This window comes from Juglans microcarpa x Juglans regia, chromosome 2S (assembly GCF_004785595.1).
Source record: "Juglans microcarpa x Juglans regia isolate MS1-56 chromosome 2S, Jm3101_v1.0, whole genome shotgun sequence".
Lineage (NCBI taxonomy): Eukaryota > Viridiplantae > Streptophyta > Magnoliopsida > Fagales > Juglandaceae > Juglans > Juglans microcarpa x Juglans regia.
This window is the reverse complement of record NC_054597.1, coordinates 13,284,046-13,305,299: the sequence shown is the minus strand read 5'-3', so window position 1 is coordinate 13,305,299 and position 21,254 is coordinate 13,284,046. Positions and strand designations below refer to the sequence as shown.

The 21,254-nt window shown below is 35.9% G+C and overlaps 1 protein-coding gene and 1 pseudogene across 1 annotated transcript; both read right to left on the bottom strand.

Moving 5' to 3' along the window:
* Positions 1 to 12,684: 12,684 nt before the first annotated feature.
* On the bottom strand, positions 12,685 to 13,686 carry LOC121253379 (annotated as a pseudogene).
* A 2,665-nt stretch (positions 13,687 to 16,351) lies between these two features.
* Positions 16,352 to 19,160, bottom strand: LOC121252031 (G-type lectin S-receptor-like serine/threonine-protein kinase At2g19130). Its single transcript, XM_041151485.1, is given in 2 exon segments — positions 16,352 to 18,197; positions 18,200 to 19,160. Coding segments are annotated over 2 exon segments (2,460 nt in total). The 5' UTR covers positions 19,044 to 19,160; the 3' UTR covers positions 16,352 to 16,581.
* Between the last annotated feature and the right edge of the window lie 2,094 nt (positions 19,161 to 21,254).

The following is a 21,254-nucleotide window of genomic DNA, read 5'->3' as shown; positions in this document are numbered from 1 at the left end:
TTTTATATATAATATATAATTATATATTAAATTTTTATATATCATATATAATTTTATATCATATATAAAATAATTTCATATTATAATTTATAAATTATAACATAAAATGCTAATATTAAATATAAACATTTGTAATTTGTTTAATCATATGTTATTAATATAATTATATATAAGATAATGTTATTCTAATTTATAAAATAAAAGTTTAATTTTAAAGATAAAAATTTAATTGATCATATGTTTTAAACATAATATATATATATTAAATTATTAATAACATTTTATCATAAGAAATAACACTTTATTATATGTTTTTAACATTTTAAAAAAATCGAAAACCGAATCGGATCGGAAATCGATAAAATCGGATATACCGATTTATGAAAATAACCAGAACGTAATCAGTTTTAAAAAATAAAAAGTCAATATATATCGATTCGATCTTAAATTTTATCTAAAATCAAATCAAATAGAACCGATTAGACCTCTAATCATATTCAACAATCAAACATACCCTTAGATCACCAATTTTAAACTCATTGGAGGTGGCAAAAAGCAATGGTTCAAACCAAAAGTAAAGATAGGTATTAAAGCGATCTATCTCTGTTTGCATAGGTATTGTATGATAGATGAAGTGCAGTTTTCAATCAATTAAATATGGGCATCGATCTGTCAAATGGGATTGCGGGTAGTGAAAGCAAACGATTACCCTGCGAAGCTCTTTAATGCCAAGTGTTAATATGTTTATGAGACGACAACATCTTTACAAGTCCCCTAGGTGTGTTTTCAAAAAAAAAGAAAAAAAGTCCCCAGGTGTAGAGATAATTTCTAGGTAACTAATAATAATGGTTTTTTTTTTTTTTTGAAATGAATTTTTTTATTTTTTTATTTTTTAGTTTGAGGTGCATGAAAAAACACATAATTAATAAGATTTTATGATATAAGAATAAATCTTCTCATAAGTTAATATTTATTACTCTACACTTCATATCTTATAAAAAAATATTAAATATAAAATGTAGAGATAAATATTGATTGATCATAAAAAAAAAAATTAAAAAAAAAAACATCTTATATACATCAATCTTATCCGAACCATTAAAAGTGCATTTGTTTATTAGTTATTGTTTTGTCTCGTGAATAACACAACAACTTTAGTTAATTGTAAAATGAATTAAAATATATAGATGATTACTAACTAGAGATTCATGAAGCTTATAAAAAAAAATAAAAAACTAGAGATTCATGAAAAAGGCTTGTTTACAGCTCATTTGAACGGTATGGCTTGGGAATAAAGATTTGGATATGGAATTTTATAATCTGAGTTTCTTGTTTATATTAAAATTTAGATTTGGGTTTATGCCGAAATTAAAAAGATTTTAAGTTTTTCAAAATCTTGGATTTGAAATCATTGTTGATTTGATATCCAGATTTAAATAGAAACTCTTCAATTCATATGAAACCTTAGTGTATTGTCTCAATAACAATACTAGATACAATTGCTTATAAGCTTCGCGTAAGTATTTTGAAAGTCGAGATCAGGTTGGGTAAGGATTATGGGTGTAAATTTTAACCGAAAAAAGGTCCGAACTAGTGAAACCAATCCCATTTTAGATCCGTTCCCTTAATTCCAAAACCCGTTCTGTTCCGATTTTATGTTTTTTAAGACCAGATTAGATTGGTTCACTATATTATATATTTTAAATTAATTTTTTTAATATTATATATAATATTATTTATATTATATAAAATTTATATATATAATATATATAATAATATAAATTATAATTACATATAAGATAATGTTATTATAATTTATAACATAAAATTTTAATATTAAACATGAAGATTTATTTGATCATATACTTTAAACATAAAATATATATATATTAATAACATTTTATGGCCTAGTAAATTCTCGAATATCAACATATTCATTTTGATAAATAAATAATACATTAGTATATTAATTACATTTCTCTTTAATTAATTAGTATACATTAGTATTAATTACATTTTATACCCTAATACTAATACTATTAATATTAGTAATCCATTTTAAGTCTATATATAAAGAACTATATAAATCATTATAGTATTAGTATCACTATATCACTATAATATATATATACACTATATGTAGCAGTAACACTATAATAGTATAATATATAGTATTAGTATATATTAACATATTTTAAGAGTTATAGCATAATATATGTATAATAGTATAGTTAACTTAATATGTTAGTATTAAGTTCACTATAACTATATATAGTATTAATATCACAATTAGTATAGTATATAGTATTACTCTTAGTATTGGTATAGTCTATAGTTATTTAGTATAAAGTATTTTATTAAAACCAAAAAATCGGACCGGAACTGGTGAAACCTGGGGTACTAGTTTAGGGGGTAACCGGTTTTTAATCAGTTTTCGAAATAGCAAAACTGGTGTATACTGGTTCGGTCCTAAATTTTGCTAAAATCGGACCGGTTACACCCCTAGTAAGGAAGATAGACAACAGTTGAAACAACTCCTAGCGGAGCACAAGGATGTATTCGCCTGGAGTCACAAGGATATGCCCGGAACTGATGAAAGCATTATAGAATATCAATTAAGCGTCAACCTAGAAGCTCGACCGATTAAGCAAAGGAAGGGGAGTTTCAACACTGAGAAATATGTAGTAATAGTAGAAGAAATTGATTGACTCCTAGCCGCCAGATTCATCAGAGAAGTCCATTATCTCAAGTAGCTCTCGAACATGGTACTTGTCAAAAAGTCAAACAGGACAGAAAATGCGTAGATTTTACGGATCTCAACAAGGCTTGCCCGAAGGACAACTTCCCTCTATCGAGAATCGACTTAATTGTAGATTCCACAACAAGACACAAAATGTTAAGTTTCATCGACACCTATTCCATGTATAACCAAATATGAATGAGCCAGATTGATCAAGAAAAGACAGCATTTATAACCGATCGAGGACTATATTGCAAAGTCATGTCCTTCGAACTAAAAAATGCAAGAGCAACATACTAGAGGCTAGTAAACATGATATTTAACGAACAAATAGGACGTAATATGGAAGTCTACATCGATAATCTACTGGTCAAAAGTAAGGAACCAGAGCAACATATGAAAGACCTGAGAGAGGCTTTCGGGGTACTACGACGCTACAAAATGAAGTTGAACGCAACAAAATGCGCATTCGGGGTGTAATCACACAAGTCTTTAGGCTTCATGGTCTGAGTGGGGAATCGAGACAAACCCTAAAACGGTACGAGCAATTAGCGAAATGAAGTCATCCAAGAATTTAAAAGAAGTACAACAACTAGCAGGAAAGGTGGCAGTGCTTAACAAATTTGTGTCCTAATCGATGAACAGGTGCCTATCGTTCTTTTAAGTCCTATGGAAGATGCAAAACTAGGATACCGAGTGTGAAAAAGCTTTCGCACTACTAAAGGAGTACTTGACCCACCCACCATTGTTAAGCCAAATTAAGTAAGGGGAACCTTTGCTACTATACTTGGCAGTCACACCAGACGTCGTGTCTGCCTCGTTGATACAGGAAGAAGAAGGCATACAAAAACCGACGTACTACATAACCTGAACCTTGAGGGGAGCAGATATTCGATATCCAAAGGTCGAGATGATTGTGTATGCAATGGTGATTGATGCCCGACAACTACGAACCTACTTCCAAGCCCACCCCATAAAGGTGGTGACAGCAGCACTCCTTCAAAAGGTGTTACAGCAGCCAAACAAGTCGGGGCAGGTTGATTAAATGGGCGACTGAGCTAAGCGAGTTTGACATTACTTACGTCCCACATACAACAGTTAAAGGGCAAATCTTGGCTGATTTTGTAGCAGAATTCTTAAACTTTTCCAAAAAGGAGCCAAAATCACCTGTAGGGAAACCGTGGGAAGTGTATGTCGACAGCTTCTCCTGCTGAGCTGGAGGGAGAGTATGGGTATATGTGGAGGCAGAAGATGGGACCAAAACATATTACGCAATAAGGTTGGGATTCAAGGTCACGAATAACAAAGTCGAGTACGAGTGATAGGACTCGTCATAGCCGAATATTTGGGAGCAAGAGAAGTGGAGATGAAAGCAGGCTCGCAGGTTGTGGAGGCCAAGTAACTAAAGAGTATTTGACAAAAGGTGAAAAACTAAAAAAATATTCGCAACAGGTTGATGAAGGGTACGATAGCCTTCTTTACTTCCAAATCAGTTGCATCAAGCGATCTGATAATTGGAAGGCTAACCGGCTGGTACGAGCAGCATCAACACAATAGGAGGCAACTTTGCTCTGGGACGTGGTCATACGGACCATAGAGGCACCGACCATTGGAGTTGAGATCTTGAGAGTAGGAGCAGACTCCTTGGAATGGACATGCAATATAGTTAGATAGTTGGTGACCAAGGAACTCCCGACCACCATTGCATAGTGGGGAATAGATAACTTGGTCGAAGTAATGGCAACGATAACTTCCCAGAACATCACGAGGTTTCTATGGAAAAATGTGGTATGCCAGTTCGGGAAACCCAGGAGCATTATTTCTTGCAACAGCAAACAGTTCACTCCGAACACTAACGAAATTGGTGCACCCAACTCAGAATCAAAGTTATATATTCCTCTCTACGGCACCCACAAGAAAATGGGCAAGTTGAGCAACAAACAAAACAATAATGGGAATGCTAAATAAAAGGTTGGGGGGAGAAGAAATGAGCCTGGGCAGAGGAACTTCCAGGGATTTTATGGGCATACAGGACAACAACAAAACCACTGACCAGAGAAACATCATTCGCCCTGGCATACGGAAGTGAAACAGTAATACTTGTCGAAGTGGGAATACCGAGCCACATAACACAATATTTCAACGCAGAGCAGAAAATCAGGGCATTTGAAGAGAACTTGGACTTGTTGGAAAAAAAATGACCGATGCAAAACCCATTACAGAAGGAAGATGAAGCAGTACTTCAACAAAAGAATCAGGCCAAGATTCTTCAAAGTAGAAGACCTGGTCTTCAAAGAAATGGGAGTCACTATGGTAGAAGGAGGGAAACTAGGGACCAGAGATCTACTGTCTCAAAGACGCTGAGGCGCACCCCTGAAATGCGGAACATTTGAGGAAGTATTTTATATGACTTTCATTGTAATGATTTCATTACAGTAAGAGATCTGATTGAATTTCTATTCTTTCACTATTCTTTCTTTCATTGCTCTAACGCTCCACTCGCCCGACGGTGACAAAGGAAGAAACGACTTAACACAAAGTTCCTCTCATTGTCCCAACTTATGCGGTTGAAGCATCATCCCGCTACAATTAACTCAAGTAATTATACTCCCCCAACTTACGCAGTCGAGGCATCCTCCCGCTACAATTACGTTGAGTAATTATATTCGCCCAAATTCACATGGTCGAGACATCCTCCCGCTACAATTAAGCTAAGTAATTATACTTGCCCAAATCCACGCGGTCGAGGCATCCTCCCGCTACAATTAAGCCGAGTATAATTATACTCTTCCAAATCCACGCGGTTGAGGCATCTTCCCGCTACAATTAAACTAAGTAATTATACTCACCCAAATTTACACAGTCGAGACATCCTCCCACTACAATTAAACTAAGTAATTATACTCACTCAAATTTACGCAGTCTAGGCATCCTCCCGCTAAGCTTGACCTGAGTAATTATACTAGTTTAAATTCATGTGGTCAAGGCATCCTCCTACTACACATAAGCTGAGTAATTACACTCGTCTAAATTTATGTGGTTGAGGCTTTCTCCAACTATGCTTGAGCCAAGTGATCCCACTCACTCCCGAGGCGACAAAGGAAGAAACAACTTAACACAACATTTCTCTCATTGCCCCAACTTACGCAGTTGAGGCAACCTGCCGCTACAATTAAGCTGAGCAAATACTCATCCAAATTTACGCGATCGAGACATCCTCTCACTTCACTTAAGCCAAGTAATTACACTCGTCTAAATTTATACGGTATAGGCTTCCTCCAACTATGCTTGAGCCGAGTGACCCCACTCACTCCCAAGGCGATAAAGGAAAAAACAACTTAACACAGCATTTCTCTCCTCGCCCCAACTTACGCAATCGAGGCAACGTGCCGCTATAATTAAGCCGAGTAATTACACTCACCCAAACTTACACAGTCGAGGCATCCTCCCGCTACAATTAAGCCAAGTAACTATACTCGCCCAAGTTCACACGATCAAGGCACCCTCCTGCTACACTTAAACCGGCGACTAGCCTCAACTTCCTCAGTTCTAGGAGGAGAGTCACAGGGTTGGGAAGATCCACACCCCCCCCCCCCCCCGGGTGAAGTGTTTGTGCGAGAAGATTTGTGAGAAGCCATGTTGAGAATGAAGGAGAACGAGGAAAATTTATTAAGGGACACAAGACGCAGCGAGAAAAGGGTGCTCTGGAGAAGAAGGAAAGTAACTAACAGAGTTGAAATGGAAGACGTATAAAGAATACTCGTTAAAGAAGAACTACACAACTTGAAACAACAAGACAATAAGGAAGGAAGCATGTCAAGTGTGAAAAAGGGGAAAGTAAAGGGTGCAAAAATGGAGTGATGCCATCACTCCCTGACACATGAAAATAGAAAGGACAAAAGGCCAGATCACAAAGCAACACTATGAGTACAAGTCCCTTCACGCTGCGCGTGATGAGACTTCGTGAAGTAATTGGAACTAGAAGGGTCTAGTTTCCCTATCTACCCAATGGGCCTATTGCACAACCTAAAGGCCAAGCTCAAACAACTGGGCCCGAATGAACACATCGCATGGGCTATGGACCATGACAACAACCTCCGCAACATACGAGATAAGAACTCAAAAAAATTTTAATGGCTATGGGAGCCCGATAACTCCTCGAGAATAAGATGAACTACGAGTAGCGAGAGAAATTCAAATAATGATCACCCTAACTTGAGTTCAAATAAAGGATAAGGTGGTTACAATATCCAAAAGGGGTCCATCCACCACTCTATATATATCCGTCAATTACCACTCTAGGAGATACGTAAACATTGCTTTTTTGCTCTATATGTGATACTAGACAATTCACCTAACTTAGGCATAGGAGGTGTTTCTACACCCTTGAGGGCCTATTTTCCTTTTGGTTGTAGGTTGCGGGCAGCCAAGAATGTGAAACATGTCCACAACACATAAAGTATCAAAAATTCTATACTCAGGCGATTTCGCGTACACCTTGCGGACGAATCATAACCTGGCATTCCAGGTCATAAATGAAACAAGGCATTTCATTTAAGAGAGAAATTTGTAGGAGAGTGTAGTCGGTGGGTGGGGAACAAAATTTTTTACAAAATAGTATGTTCGTTGTTTTTTTTTTTTTTGAAATGGTGTGTTTTGAAATTTGTCTTCCATCTCCTTCCTGTTCCTTTCTATTTGCGAAGTCCTCGCCCATTTTCTCAATCCCTAACCTTAACATATCCTTCTCCATTTCCCGTCACATTCTCTCATTCCATTCTTCTCCTTCTCTCCTCTATCTCCTCCCCCATCTCGTTCTAGATGACTCCATCTCCCCCTGTGGTATTTCACTTGTTATTATTCTCTGGATGTATATGATATTTCACTTACATTTGATATTTCACTTGTTGTTTTTGGAGAAAATAAACAACCTACTAGTTAAATGTATGAGCGGTGCTACTCTACCACCCGAGTAGCACCGCTCGGTATTACCGCTAGTTGTAAAATTAATTTTTTTTTCTATTTGAATTTTTTAATATTTTAAAAAAATAAAAAAAATACATCAATACATTTAAAATCATTTTCTTCATTATTGGGTTATAACAAAAAACCGAGTGTTATGATTTAGACGGCATAGTAGACTTTTCCTAAATATATTGAGCTTTCTGTTTTGTGTCATGCTAAGGGGTTTTAATTGGGTCTAGAATAATTCTTTAGGAGATGTGAAATTGTTTGTATGTTCAATAGGAAAAAATTATTGTCCTCTCAATTGTACCATTCTATTTGACTGCTTGGTAAATTTTTTTTTTTTAGTTAGTTATTAAAGAAGTGATTTTAAGTGTATTGGAATTTTTTTATTTTTTAAAAATATTTAAAAATATTTAAAAAAATATAAAAAAATAAAAACAAAAAACGATCAACTTGAGCAAGAGTAGCGCGACTCTTTTCGATGTATTAGAGCACTCTCATTGAATTAGCCAAAGTAAAGATATTTTTTATGAATGTAAGAGAAATTTGACTTTTGACTATTCCATTCATATAAATCTCCACATTGAAATAGCTATTTTTTCATTATATAATAATAAAATAATATAAGATGAATTTGGTTTTGGTTATTGTCATATCCCGTATTTACGTGTATTTTGACTAAGAAAATTATTGCATTTATTAAGATTATGAGTTTTCTTGTTTTAAATTTTAGATGATTTATGTTATATTATTTTAAGATTTTTAATTGTTAATTCAATGTGTTTTCTTGTTATTAATTATTGATTATTATTTAAATTGATCTTTATTTTAAATTAGTTTATTGTTAGATTTAATTATTTCATTTTCATTTAAGCACTACGTTTAAATTATTTTATTTAACTCGCTGTTTTGAAATAATTTTCCTTGGATCATTTTGTGACCCAAGATGTAAGGATTGAACCTTATTTCTTTTCCTCACTTATTTCTTTTCCTCTTTTTCTTTTCTTCCTCTTTTCTTTTTCCCCAATTTCTTTTCTCCTCTCTCTCTCTTCTCTCCCGCGCGCGTAGCACCCCCTCCCCCATCCATTTCGTTGCTCACCACCCACTGCCGCCGTGTTCCTCACCGCCCCTCTCCTTCCCTTCCCCACCGGCCGCCGACCACCACCCTTCAATCCCAACCTCTCTCCGGCCGCCATTTGTCCCCATGCACAACGCAAAGCCACGGCACCTCTTGTGTTCGCGCACCGCCGTCACGCCACCTTTGGCCACCATTTCTTCACCACTTCATCATCAACCTCCTAGCAACCTAATGCACCCATCCTCAGCCCCGATCTGTCACCAGTGAAGCACATTCATGAACATTTTAGATTTGGACATTTTAGCCTTCAACCGCCCTCTACGCTGCCACCCACGGCCAACCACCGCCACTATTGGCTTCACCGACATCTCTAAGCCCTTCCCTATCAATCTCGGGTATTGATTTGTCCCTATTCAAAAATAGGTATTTGAGACCCACGACCACAGTGCATTTTGCACTGTTACATTGCTGTGTTGCCACTTCTCGCAGCTCTGTGATCCTTCGAAAATTATTATATAGCGTTGTAAGTATTTTTTCAAAGAACTTTCGTGATTTAAATGTATTTTTACACTAACTCATTTTACTGTGAACTGATTGGTTATGCCGGACTGAGTTCGAGGAGTAGGGGGTTGGATGGATTGGAAGATGGAGTTGTTTGTGTGATTGGTTTGTGTTGTGATTTGTTGATTATTGGATAATGCGTCGTTTCATGTACATTGCATTTGCACGCATGTTCATGTTTTTAACTGAAAACTGGGTTTTCGCATAATTGCATACATGTTCATGTGTTTATTTGAAAGCTGGATTTTCATGTGAGAAATGATTTTGAGTATGTTTGAAATGATTGGATTGACTGATTTGAGACAAAGGAAAAGAGACCGTAGGGATGATGGTATAGTCTCGCCTGCGATTCCCGCCTACTGTGCACACGGTAGGGATGGGTGATTCCCGCTTACGATGCACGCGATAGGAATGGTGGTAAGAAGGGATGGTGGTAGAGTCCCGCCTGTGATTCCCGCCTACAGTGCTCTAACAAGTACCTTTTGTGTGAAAAGGAATTGTAGGGATGGTGGTAAGCAGGGATGGTGATATAGTCTCGCCTGTGATTCCCGCCTACAGTGCTCTAACAAGTACCTCTTGTGTGAAAAGGAATTGTAGGGATGGTGATATAGTCCCGCCTGTGATTCCCGCCTACAGTGTTCTAACAAGTACCTCTTGTGTGAAAAGGAATTGTAGGGATGGTGGTAAGCAGGGATGGTGATATAGTCCTACCTGTGATTCCCGCTTATGGTGCATGCAGTAGGAATAGTGGTAAGCAAGGATGGTGGTAGAGTCCCGCCTGTAATTCCCGCCTACAGTGTCCGATAAATGATTTTGTTGTCGGTTCATGATTTAATGGTTACGAACACATTTTCTGAGAAAATGATTGATGTTATTCATGGCATGTTTATGGTCAAATGGGGTATTTGGCATGTGTGGAAAATAATCATTTTCGGGAAAAATGAGGTTTTGGGATCTGTTTGTTAGTTGCATTATTGCGTTTTTATCCCGAGGGATGTTTGGATTATACTTACATGCGGTACCGTTTTATGATAACGCAGATTTCGATGCAGATGAAGCTGAGGGTGAACCTGATGATTCGGCTCCGCCTGAGGGGTGATTTGAGATCACTCGTATCTGTATTTGACTTCGTATTATATTTTATATTGGGATAACTGTATAACTCTTTTTAAATGTTTTACTTATGTAAATTTGTATTAAAAATTCTGGTACTTAGTTAACTTACTTAAATTATCTGCTGCATTGTTTATTCTATATTGTTGCATATACACACACTTGGCACTATTGTTGAGATGTGTGACCCGTGTTGTTATCATCCCGATGTCACGATTCTCGCGTTTCCATACGTGGGAGTCAGGACGTCACAGTTATTCACATTAAATCTCCAAATTAGATTATACATTTATTCATTACAGTAATGAATAACTAATAATTTCAAAAATATTTAATTTTTTTAATTATTATTTTATTTTATTTTATCATATTTTACTATTCTACCTATTATATATTAATTAATAATCATATTTTTATTAAATTAATATATTACTAACTCAAATTAATATATTAATTGTGATAAAAGATGTGATAGAAAGAAAGAAAGAGGGAAATAATTAATAAAATATGTATTTGATATATGTACAGTAATATTTAAATTTAGAAAAATTTTTGAAAGTCATTGTAGCTAAATTCTAAATATTTAAAATTTAACTAATCTATTATGAGCATATTTTGTTCTCTAATAATTAAATATTCAATAGATTTAGATGTCGTTTAGATTCAGAGATGAGTTGAGATGGTTTGTGAATAGTAGATAAAATATTTTTAGAATATTATTTTTTAATATTATTATTATTTTAATATTTGAAAAAGTTGAATTATTTATTATATTTTGTGTGAGAATTTAATAAAGTTATTTTTCGATTTGAAAAAGTTGAATTATTTATTATATTTTATGTAAAAATTTGATAAAATTATAATAATAAAAATAAAATAAATTAAGATGAATTGAGATAATTTGTGAATTCAAATAAGGCCTTAACTTTTAGTTGACATAACGAGAGTGATCTAAGTGGACATTGAACACCGAGAAGCAGAGAAACAGGCCGACGGGACCCACACGCATAAATTATGTACTATAAATATCATCTCTGATAACTTTCGGAGAAAGAAGCATAAAATTCCTGACAAAAAAACCCCTACAGCAATGAGACACAAGGACTCTGTTAGCCACACGTTGCTGGCGGTTCAAGGACCCCACACGCAGTCGAAATTTGAGTTGTTTTGTGGGGAGGTGGAGTTGGACGCCAAGAGACTCCCGATGGGAGGATGTTTGTATGGTGGTGGGTGGTGGTTTAATGCGTTGTATCTGAGGTTGAAAGTCTGGAAAAGAAGACAAGTTTTATACTAAAAAAAATTATCAAAACAGTATAACATGGTCGGAAAGCCAACCGGCGAGCAGTTGAAGCGGCTGGATTCCAAAGGAGACTGAGATCCGAAATGGTATGGTGGCGTCTTGATTCTACTTGTTTCTACTTCTTTTAAGATCTAAGGAATTAATATTGGATTGACCATCTCAATATTTAAAACTTAAAGAATATTTAACTTTTTTATTTTTAGTTAATCATTTAAAATTTAAAATCTATATTAGATTAGTCATCACGTTCTCTATAATAATAAAATATTATTATTTTTTCTTATTAATATTTCTTTGATTAATTTTTATTTTTTAAATACTTTTATTTTTATTTTCATAATCTCCAATAACTCTTTCATAAGCGATATTGCTTAAAATAAATAGATCTACTACAGTAGTATTCACACCAGAATTATCGAAGTCATGTATTCACAAAAACTCATACTCAACTCTATACATTTCAGGTCTAATAAAAAAACAGAACAGAACAGGTTAATCTCCAACGAAATACAACTAAAAAACATCAAAACCAACTCTATTTTCACTATAAACAAAAGAGATATCAAACGAAAGTAAATAAATCTAACCCAAAGTTGAAACTAGGAAACCCAGTGATTCATCCAGAGAGTAATCACATCTTTTATTTTTCTTTATTTTCCTCTGCTTGGAAGGTAGGAAAAGATTGGAAACAACAAATAGCTATAACACCAGGTGAAAAGAAGACTTGGAACCAAATCAACAAATTGTAATCACAAGAAAATTGACCAGATCTAGACCTACAAATCGTACCAACCAAATCAACAACGAGATTTCCCAAGAAAAGCATCAAACACTCAAAAGCCAAGTCCTATTTTACAAATATCCGTAAAAAAAAAATTCCCTGATTCAATAGGAAATTATATAAAGAACCAGGAAGATGGTTGTTGGTCATTTCAAAAGCTTGCTGATCTCCTCTGGATGATCTACGCAATATTGCATCTGCTCCTTCAATTTGGGCCCAAACTCCTTGTTGAAGCTATTGGCAACTGCTGTTGTAGCTTTTCCTCCACCATATCTCTAGGTGAAATCCTCCTTGATTGGCTCAAGGAAGGCAATTGGCATCTGCCGCCCAACAGCCTCAACAGCAACCACACAGTAAGTGAAGCCGTTGTCGACGAGGTAATTGAAGGTGTGGCCGTCGCAGTTGTAGGTGAACCTGTTGTTGGAAGTAAGGAGTTTCTGAAGGCACTGCGAGGCGATGCCAGTGAAGTTTCTGCTGAATTCCGTGTATTCAGCCAGGATCATCGTCCCTCGAGCCACGAAGCCGTAGATTAACGATTGCTGCCCTATCGAATTGATCACCTCAACCCTAACCCTAGGAAAGAGAAAAGAAAACAAAAAAAGAGAGAAAAGTCTCGGAGGGAGATGAACTCGATATCAATGACTTGCATATCGACCTACAAACATCTCGAAGCGAAGCTGTCGCTGATTTTACTAACTTGCAAAACCAATGCTTCCTGAGATAAAGAGGGAAGATGAAGATGAAGAGAAAGAAGAGAAAAAAAATAGAAGAAGAGAAAGAATGAAGAGACGTGTGAGAGAAAAAGTGAGGAAGAAGAGAGAGAGAGAGAGCTGCGGGAGAGTGGAGCGACATTAATAAACAATTTATTTAGACTTCTAACAGTACTTTTCATATTTAGAAAGAAAGATGAAATTACTATCGATTATATTTTAAATGAAAAGAGTTTGGTTAATTCAATGTGCACCAATTTTTGATAAAATTGGTTAAATTTAAAGATGAAAAGTACTTTAAAGAAGCTGATGCAGATGCTCTAACAAGTGGGTCTAATATGACGGAAAAATTATTTTTTTACGAGTAATTTAAATTAAAAAATTTACAGTAGCAAGAGACGGAAAACACCAACAAATTACATCCCAAAAACCAACCATTACTGTGCATAAAATAAAAAACAATCGAAAAATAGATTCTAATAACGATTCTAGTCCCATAAAATTAGATTCTAACGATTCTAGTCCCATATTATCTCAACTAGTAGCCGAGAAAGGACCATCATAATTAAAGGCGGTTTTGTCAGCTGAAAGAAAAATCTATCACACAGCTAGCTCGGATGTGCACGTGTACATTTCGTATTTAAAGCGGTCGTTGAAGATCTCTCCCGCAATATCTTTTGAATATATCAACAAAATATATTTTATAATACATATTTTAAAATAAGAGTATTTTTATAAGAGTAATATTATATATAATTATAAAATATATAAACGTTTTATAGTTATTTTGAAAAAAAATAAAATTTATTATTAAAAAATTAATTTTTTTTCATGTAAATCTCTTATTTATTTATTTTTTTTCAAAAAGATTACATAGCACTTACATACTTTATGACTGTAAATATAATTTTTTTCTTATAAAATAATGTTATTTTTAAGAAATATTTTATTAAACTATCCTTTATTTTAAAACATAGTTCCGTAATATATTATAAAAAATGATTAATTTTTCTTTTTTCTTTTTACAGTATAGCGTACAAATGACGAGTAATAGCATTTTTTTTCCATGTCATAGATGTATTAAACGCTTACAAGATACCAAGTTTAATGGGATGAGAGTCCTGTAATCTTCTCAAATCTAACAGATATAACACAAGAGCAGTAAAAAAATAGAATCTGTAGCCAAAAATTTGGCTTCCACCTATTTTCTATAAGGGAAGCAGTTTGAAATAGTTTTTATATAATGTGATAAATAGATTATAAAATTAAGGCTAGAAGTCGTAATGGAGAGTTGTGCGCTATATTTTATTGGTCTGAACTAGTTGAAGAAGACTTTCACGACTACTTAAGTTGATCTAATCAAGTTGGAACATAGAATAGTAACAACAGAAACTGTGTCGAATCGTTGGCAAAAAACCATTATTGATTGTGGTGGCACGTACAGCTCACGCGCTACACTGACTGTGTTTGGATGTTGAACTGAGTTAGATTGAGTTGAGTTGAGATGATAAAATATTGTTAAAATATTATTTTTTAATATTATTATTATTTTGAAATTTAAAAAAGTTAAATTGTTTATTATATTTTATGTTAGAATTTGAAAAAATTATAATGATAAGTTGAGATGAGTTAAGTTTGATTTAGTTTCCAAACGTATCCTAAAATAAAAATATAAGCCAAAGTTAAAAATTCGAAATCACTGATATATGCCACTAAAGAATCTTATGTTTACTTACTTTTATAAAAAATAGTGGGCAAGATTCATAAATTCTGTACTAAAATATCATCTCTATAACTCTCGGAGAAAGAAGCATAAAACTCCTGACAAAAAACCCTACAACAATGAGGCACAAGGAGCCTGAGCCACACGTTGTTGGCTGTTCATGGACCCCACACGCAGTCGAAATTTGAGTTGTTTTGTGGGAGGTGTAGTTGGACGCCAAGAGACTCCGGATGGGAGGACGCCTGTATGGTGGTGGGTGGTGGTTTAATGCGTAGTATCTGAGGTCGAAAGTCTCATAAAGAAGACAAGTTTTATACTAAAAAAAATTATCAAAACAGTATAACATGGTCGGAAAGCCAACCGGCGAGCAGTTGAAGCGGCTGGCGTCCAAAGGAGACTGAGATCCGAAATGCTATAGTGGCGTCTTGATTCTACTTGTTTCTACTTCTTTAAAGATCTAAGCAACTTTATCGTAGTTGATTCTACTAGTAATTTATCCGAAATGGTAAAGCTTTGTTAAGCCCAGCTTTAGACATTGCTTCTCCAAGCTGCACGGTTACCGTTTTGTGTGCACTTTACCGTAGCTGTTTCGTTGTTGGATGAAAAGAAGAGAAGATTGTAAATTATTGGATATTATCACTGAAGTTATTGCTGTTCCTCGAAGCTTTTAGCCGATGATTCAATGAATAGATGATGCAGATCGCGCATACTCAGACCCGCCAAAACAAAACAGCTGAATAACTAACTATGAATTAAATAATCATGCACGTCTGAAAATAAACCTGAGTTCCTTAAATTATTATAACAAGGATGCTACTGAGAGACCTGGCTGATTCAATACAACATGATTCAACCCTTTGTATTGTACCCCACACACTCTTTTCAGCCAAAAATGGAAAACTTGATTCACCTCGAGTACAATTCGAAGAAATTCATGGATCTAACTCATCTTATAAAACCGATTCTACAAGAGAGGATTGATCGTTCCTGATAAACATGCCCAGGACCTTGTACACAAACAATGTGAGATTATTCCTCAGCACAACTTCTGATTTATTTGGCATGTCATTAGGTTGTTGAGAGAGGACTCAAATAAAGATGTCATTAGCAGTATGTTTGGCAGAAACATAAAACAAATACCATTGAGTGGCAAAATGGCATTCCTGCAGGGTTTTATTCTCCTAAATTTTATTGCTATTGTCGCGGGCACAATCGTTTCCGGTTCAAATTCGTACTGATCATTTGGTAGATGAAAATGAATTGATATACAAATCTTGTCTGCAGATCATTTTCCTTTCGGCATAGCTTCAAGTCCTAAGTTGCTACTAGAAATTATAGCAATTAGCAAAGTTACAGACATGACAAAATGAACAATGCTCATAACTACAACATTAGCCATAGCGAATCATACTATTTGAGATTTTGAAGCAATGCGAAAAACTTAGATGGTAAGGATCCCAAAAACACCTAACAGAGTAAACAGGTTTCAATCAAACACATAGCGGAATACACAAACATCCTACCAGTTACCTTACGATACAAAGTGAAAATTGCAGAATACAAATAACAACTTACATTCTTAACCACATATTTAAGAGCTCACGAAGTTGTCATTCGGCCTGCTCTTCAGACTTTGAGCTTGGTGATGACATGGTAGTCTTCGACTGAGAGGAAGAAGTTGAGGTATTGCTCCGTGCTTGTGAATTTTGGCTTGAGGATGATTCAGTGAAGAAAATTATGTCCTCCTGGTTGTCCACCAACACTAGGAGAGATCTTGGAGTTGGGGCCAGGTTAACATCCAAAACTCCCTCAAGGATCTGAACTACCTGACCCATCGTTGGCCTACTAGTTTCATCATCTTGGATGCACCAAGAAGCAACTCTACAAACCCTTGTGACCTCTTCTACATCAGCATTTCCCTCCAACCTGGGGTCTAAAAGGCTAAAGATATCACCCCCATCAGTCAAATGGCTTGCAGCCCAAGATGGGAAGAATTTAGTTTTGCCATCTGGAGATGGCTCAGCGTTCCTCCTTCCGGAGACAAATTCAAAAAGCATCATTCCATAGCTGTAAACATCAGCCTTGGCTGTGATGGCCACTCCTGAGATCCACTCCGGAGCAAGATAACCTCTGGTGCCTCTCATGGTTGTCAGGACTCGGCTGAACTCCCGCCCAACAAGCTTTGCCAGGCCAAAATCTGCCACTTTTGGACAAAATTCAGCATCAAGAAGAATGTTTTCGGGCTTTATGTCGCAGTGTATGATGCACTCTCTGCACTTCTCATGGAGATAAGCCAACCCTCTGGCTGTTCCCAGAGCAACGTGGTATCTTGTTTTCCAGTCCAAAACCTCAGGATTCTTTCCATGGAAAAGATGAGATTCTAAAGATCCATTTGGCATGAAATCATACACCAGCAACTTTCTAGTCCCCTCGGAGCAGAACCCACGAAGCCGGACTAGATTTACATGTTGGATTGTCCCAATTGTGCTGACTTCTGTGCGGAATTGCTTCTCTCCTTGGCTGATGCCTTCAAGTTTCTTCACTGCTATCAATGTGGAATCAGGTAACGTCCCTTTGAAAACTGAACCAAAACCCCCACCTCCCAACTTCTCCGAGAAATTCTTGGTGGCATTTTGCAAGTCCTTGTACCCAAATGCCACCAAAGAACCTTCTATTGATTTCGCTATTCCAACAGCTCTCTTCCTTCGCCTAAGTATTACAAACACAAGAAGACCAACGAGAACTACTACCCCTGCAACCGAACCCACAACAGCACCGACAATTGTTCCCTCATTATTTTCATGACTTGAAACCTCTGAAGCTGCCAGTCTGAGATGTAGAGTCCTTGCATTATGATCATCCGCTGTGAGTTGCTTCAGATTCAAGAGATCCCCGATCCAAATTGAACAGTTATTCGTCTCGTAGGCATAAGCAGTGCAAGAGCAGTTATTCAAGCAGCTTGATTCACATTCTGCAGCAGTTCCAACCAAAACAGATTGTTGTCTTTCAGGTAATGCCATGTTGGTCGTTGGAAAGAACTTGTCCTGCCGTCCATTAACAAGACTGGTATTCTCACACTGCAAGGGCGTTTTCCGCACGCAACCACCAGAATAATCCTTCAAATTCCACTCATCCTGCGATTTGTGATCAAACCCTTCCAAACAACTGCAAGAGGATTCACTTCCTCCGTTGCAGATACCGAAGGCCCCGCAAATAGCATAAACCTCCAAAACAAGTTCCAATTGCTAATTACCCATGTCTGTTGTTTAATTTGACCAGAAACATCCATCACGAACCGAGATATGATGGAACTGTTGTAAAGAGAATAGGTGAAGTAACTCTCGTTTGTGTTGTTAACATAATCGAAGTTGTAGATATAATTGAGCCTCATTTCAGGAACGTAACTAAAAATCTTCCCATTCCAAGGTCCAGTATCATAGTATTTAATAGACCTATTCCACAGAATAAGATATGAACTGGTATTTGCCTGAAGCTCAAGAGAGAAGAGTCCCGGAGCAGGATCATTTTCACTCCTCCATGAAGTGAGACGTTGGTTTTCCTTGGTAATGTTGTTGTATCCAATCTTAGCACCAGGAAGCCATGTATCAGTTGGATGATCAAAACTTTGCCATAAAGGTTTTGAGGAAATAGACCCACCTCTAAGAACAAGATTTCCCTTATCTAGAAGAACAGCTTCTACAGCACTTGAGGTGTTGGAGCTCAAGTTTGTGGACCAAACTGGGATTTGAGACTCGTTAAAGAGAACCAAATTACCATCTGAGATTCTTAAAACAGAAGAACTTGTATCAGAGATAGGCTTATCTCTGTTTGCTACCCAAACTGCGGTCCGTATTGGGACTTTGCCGTACCAAATGCCTATATAGTAGTTCGAAGAGTTACCTGGTTTGAAGAAACCCAACACAAAGTCCCCATCTGCAGAGACAATGGTTTGGTTTCCAGAGAGAAATTGGTTTGCAGAGATGGTGTCAGCTCCAAGGGAGAGATGAGTGTTGACAGAGAAGCCGAGGAACAGAAGAGAAAGCATGAGCCATGGATTCCTCTTGGCATCCATGGCTGCAAATAAATTTTGCAGACAAGGTAAAGATATTTTGAGGAATAAGAACTTTTGCAGAAGAAGAAGAAGAACGAGTTTAGATGCTCGGATGGCCAAGGAGACATGCTAACTCATTCTATCAATTTTTAGCATATTTATAAAAAAAAATTAAATACATTTAACATTTTTCTTTCGGATAATCTAGTGGAGACTGGGACCCCGCGAGAGCTCCCCCCGCCTTGCGTCATTCTCCACTTCCCCATCGGGCGACAAGTCAAAGAAAACGCCTTCAATTCCCTCCCAACCTCGGAGCGATGCATCAAGTTTGTGGAGTCCAACGTCTAGAATAATTTATTAATCGTACAAGATCTTGCTATGTCAAACATCTATTATTTAAATTCATCTTAATTTATTTTAATTTATTATTATAACTTTTAAATTTTAATATAAAATATAATAAATAATTTAATCTTTTCAAATTTTACAATAATAATAATAATAATAATATTAAAAAAATATTTTAATAATATTTTATCATCTTAACTCAATTCAATTCAATTTAATATCTAAATGTAACTTAAAATTATATGAACGACTATATAAATAAGATATACATATTCAAACGATATTTTTTTCTTTTTTTATTTACTGGGAAGGGGTTTTGAATTTTAGACTTTCACTTTAGAGGTTAAGATTATGTCTGGCCACACTTTTGACATATTCAAATAAATTTTATACTATTTATTATCGTATCCGTCTTTCAAAATATATTAAATAGTTAAGAAAAATTAGGAAATATATTTTATATGTATCTTAAGACCGAGCCGTGAATACAAAATCACACGCATGATTCAACGGTAATGAAAGAAGTCAGTCACAACCACATAAATTTGCAGCAGGCTTGGGAATACAGGCAGCAAATTTCTGGCTGAGACAAAGAAATATAAGCATGCCGTGTTGAAATTCGTGCACATAATTTTCACTCGGAGAAAGTGTTGCGTGACTTTTGACCTCTGAGCAATTGGGTTTAATGGGGTTCACAGGGAAACTAATTTTGAGCTGTAATACGCTATTTGGCATTGAATGTTCAAAGTTAACCAACTTCGTACTACAGAAAATTCCAAACCATATAATAGAATTCCACCCATCATTCAATCTCTCTATGCATCTCCTCCCTGTATTGACCATGACTTGGGATGCTGAAAGATGACACCCATTCAAAATTTTCAAATATTAAAATCATCCGTCACCACCACAAGCTCGCTTTATTTTCTGTCCACGGCCATTTCTTTTCGTCCTTCAAAGTGTTGAAACAATTCCAGATGGGTAGGTCCAATTGGAGCGAAGACCTGTGGAAAGAGAATTCCGGTGTGAGACCAAAAGTTGTGAAACCAACTTTGACAAAATAAAAGTAAACACAATCAAATAATCAATCATACCACATAAAATTAATATGGTTTGACAAGATGTCTATTTCTACAGAGTTATAAAAGATTTTATTATGCTAAGAAATCACAAATACACTTTGAGGCGAAATCTCATTATTCAGAATATTCAGAACTCACATTAAGTACATATTTATAGTATCACAAGACAGAAATCCTAATTTTCACTTTTCTATGTTATTCGCTCGAGTAAAGTGTTGAACGCACATCGAAGTAAACTCTCTATCTGAGCTTTACTCGAGTGACTTGTCTAACGAGTGTTAAGCAAACTTTAACTTCGGCTTGGGGTGGCACAAGCCTCATTGAAAATCCACCAAAAATCATAACGCATCCTTGTTAGATCAAGTCATCAATTCGGGCCAACACACCAACAAAAGCAGGCTCCACAAACCCAACAACCACCACTATTGTCGATTTGAATGACTGAAACTAACTTAGTTTCATTGCTGAAGTCCTAAGTGAATAAAACTACAGTACAAGAGTTTCAGGCGTCATCCTTGAAAACCAACAAAAAGATGTAAAGAAATTTATAATCAAAACATATAATTAACTGTGGAGTCATCTCATAATGTCTATCTAGGATGTGCGATGCCTAAAACCTCAACTTTCACAAGACTAGAACTCTTTTTAACCACATTCTGGATAAGATTGTTCATCCAGTTCTGGCTCAAGAATCTGGTATACCCGGACCGAAACCCGGGTTGAAACTCAGATCAGATTAGCCCAGGTCAAACCCTGGCCAGAACTTAGATGAATCCGAGTTTTTAACAACCCAGGTTTTGAG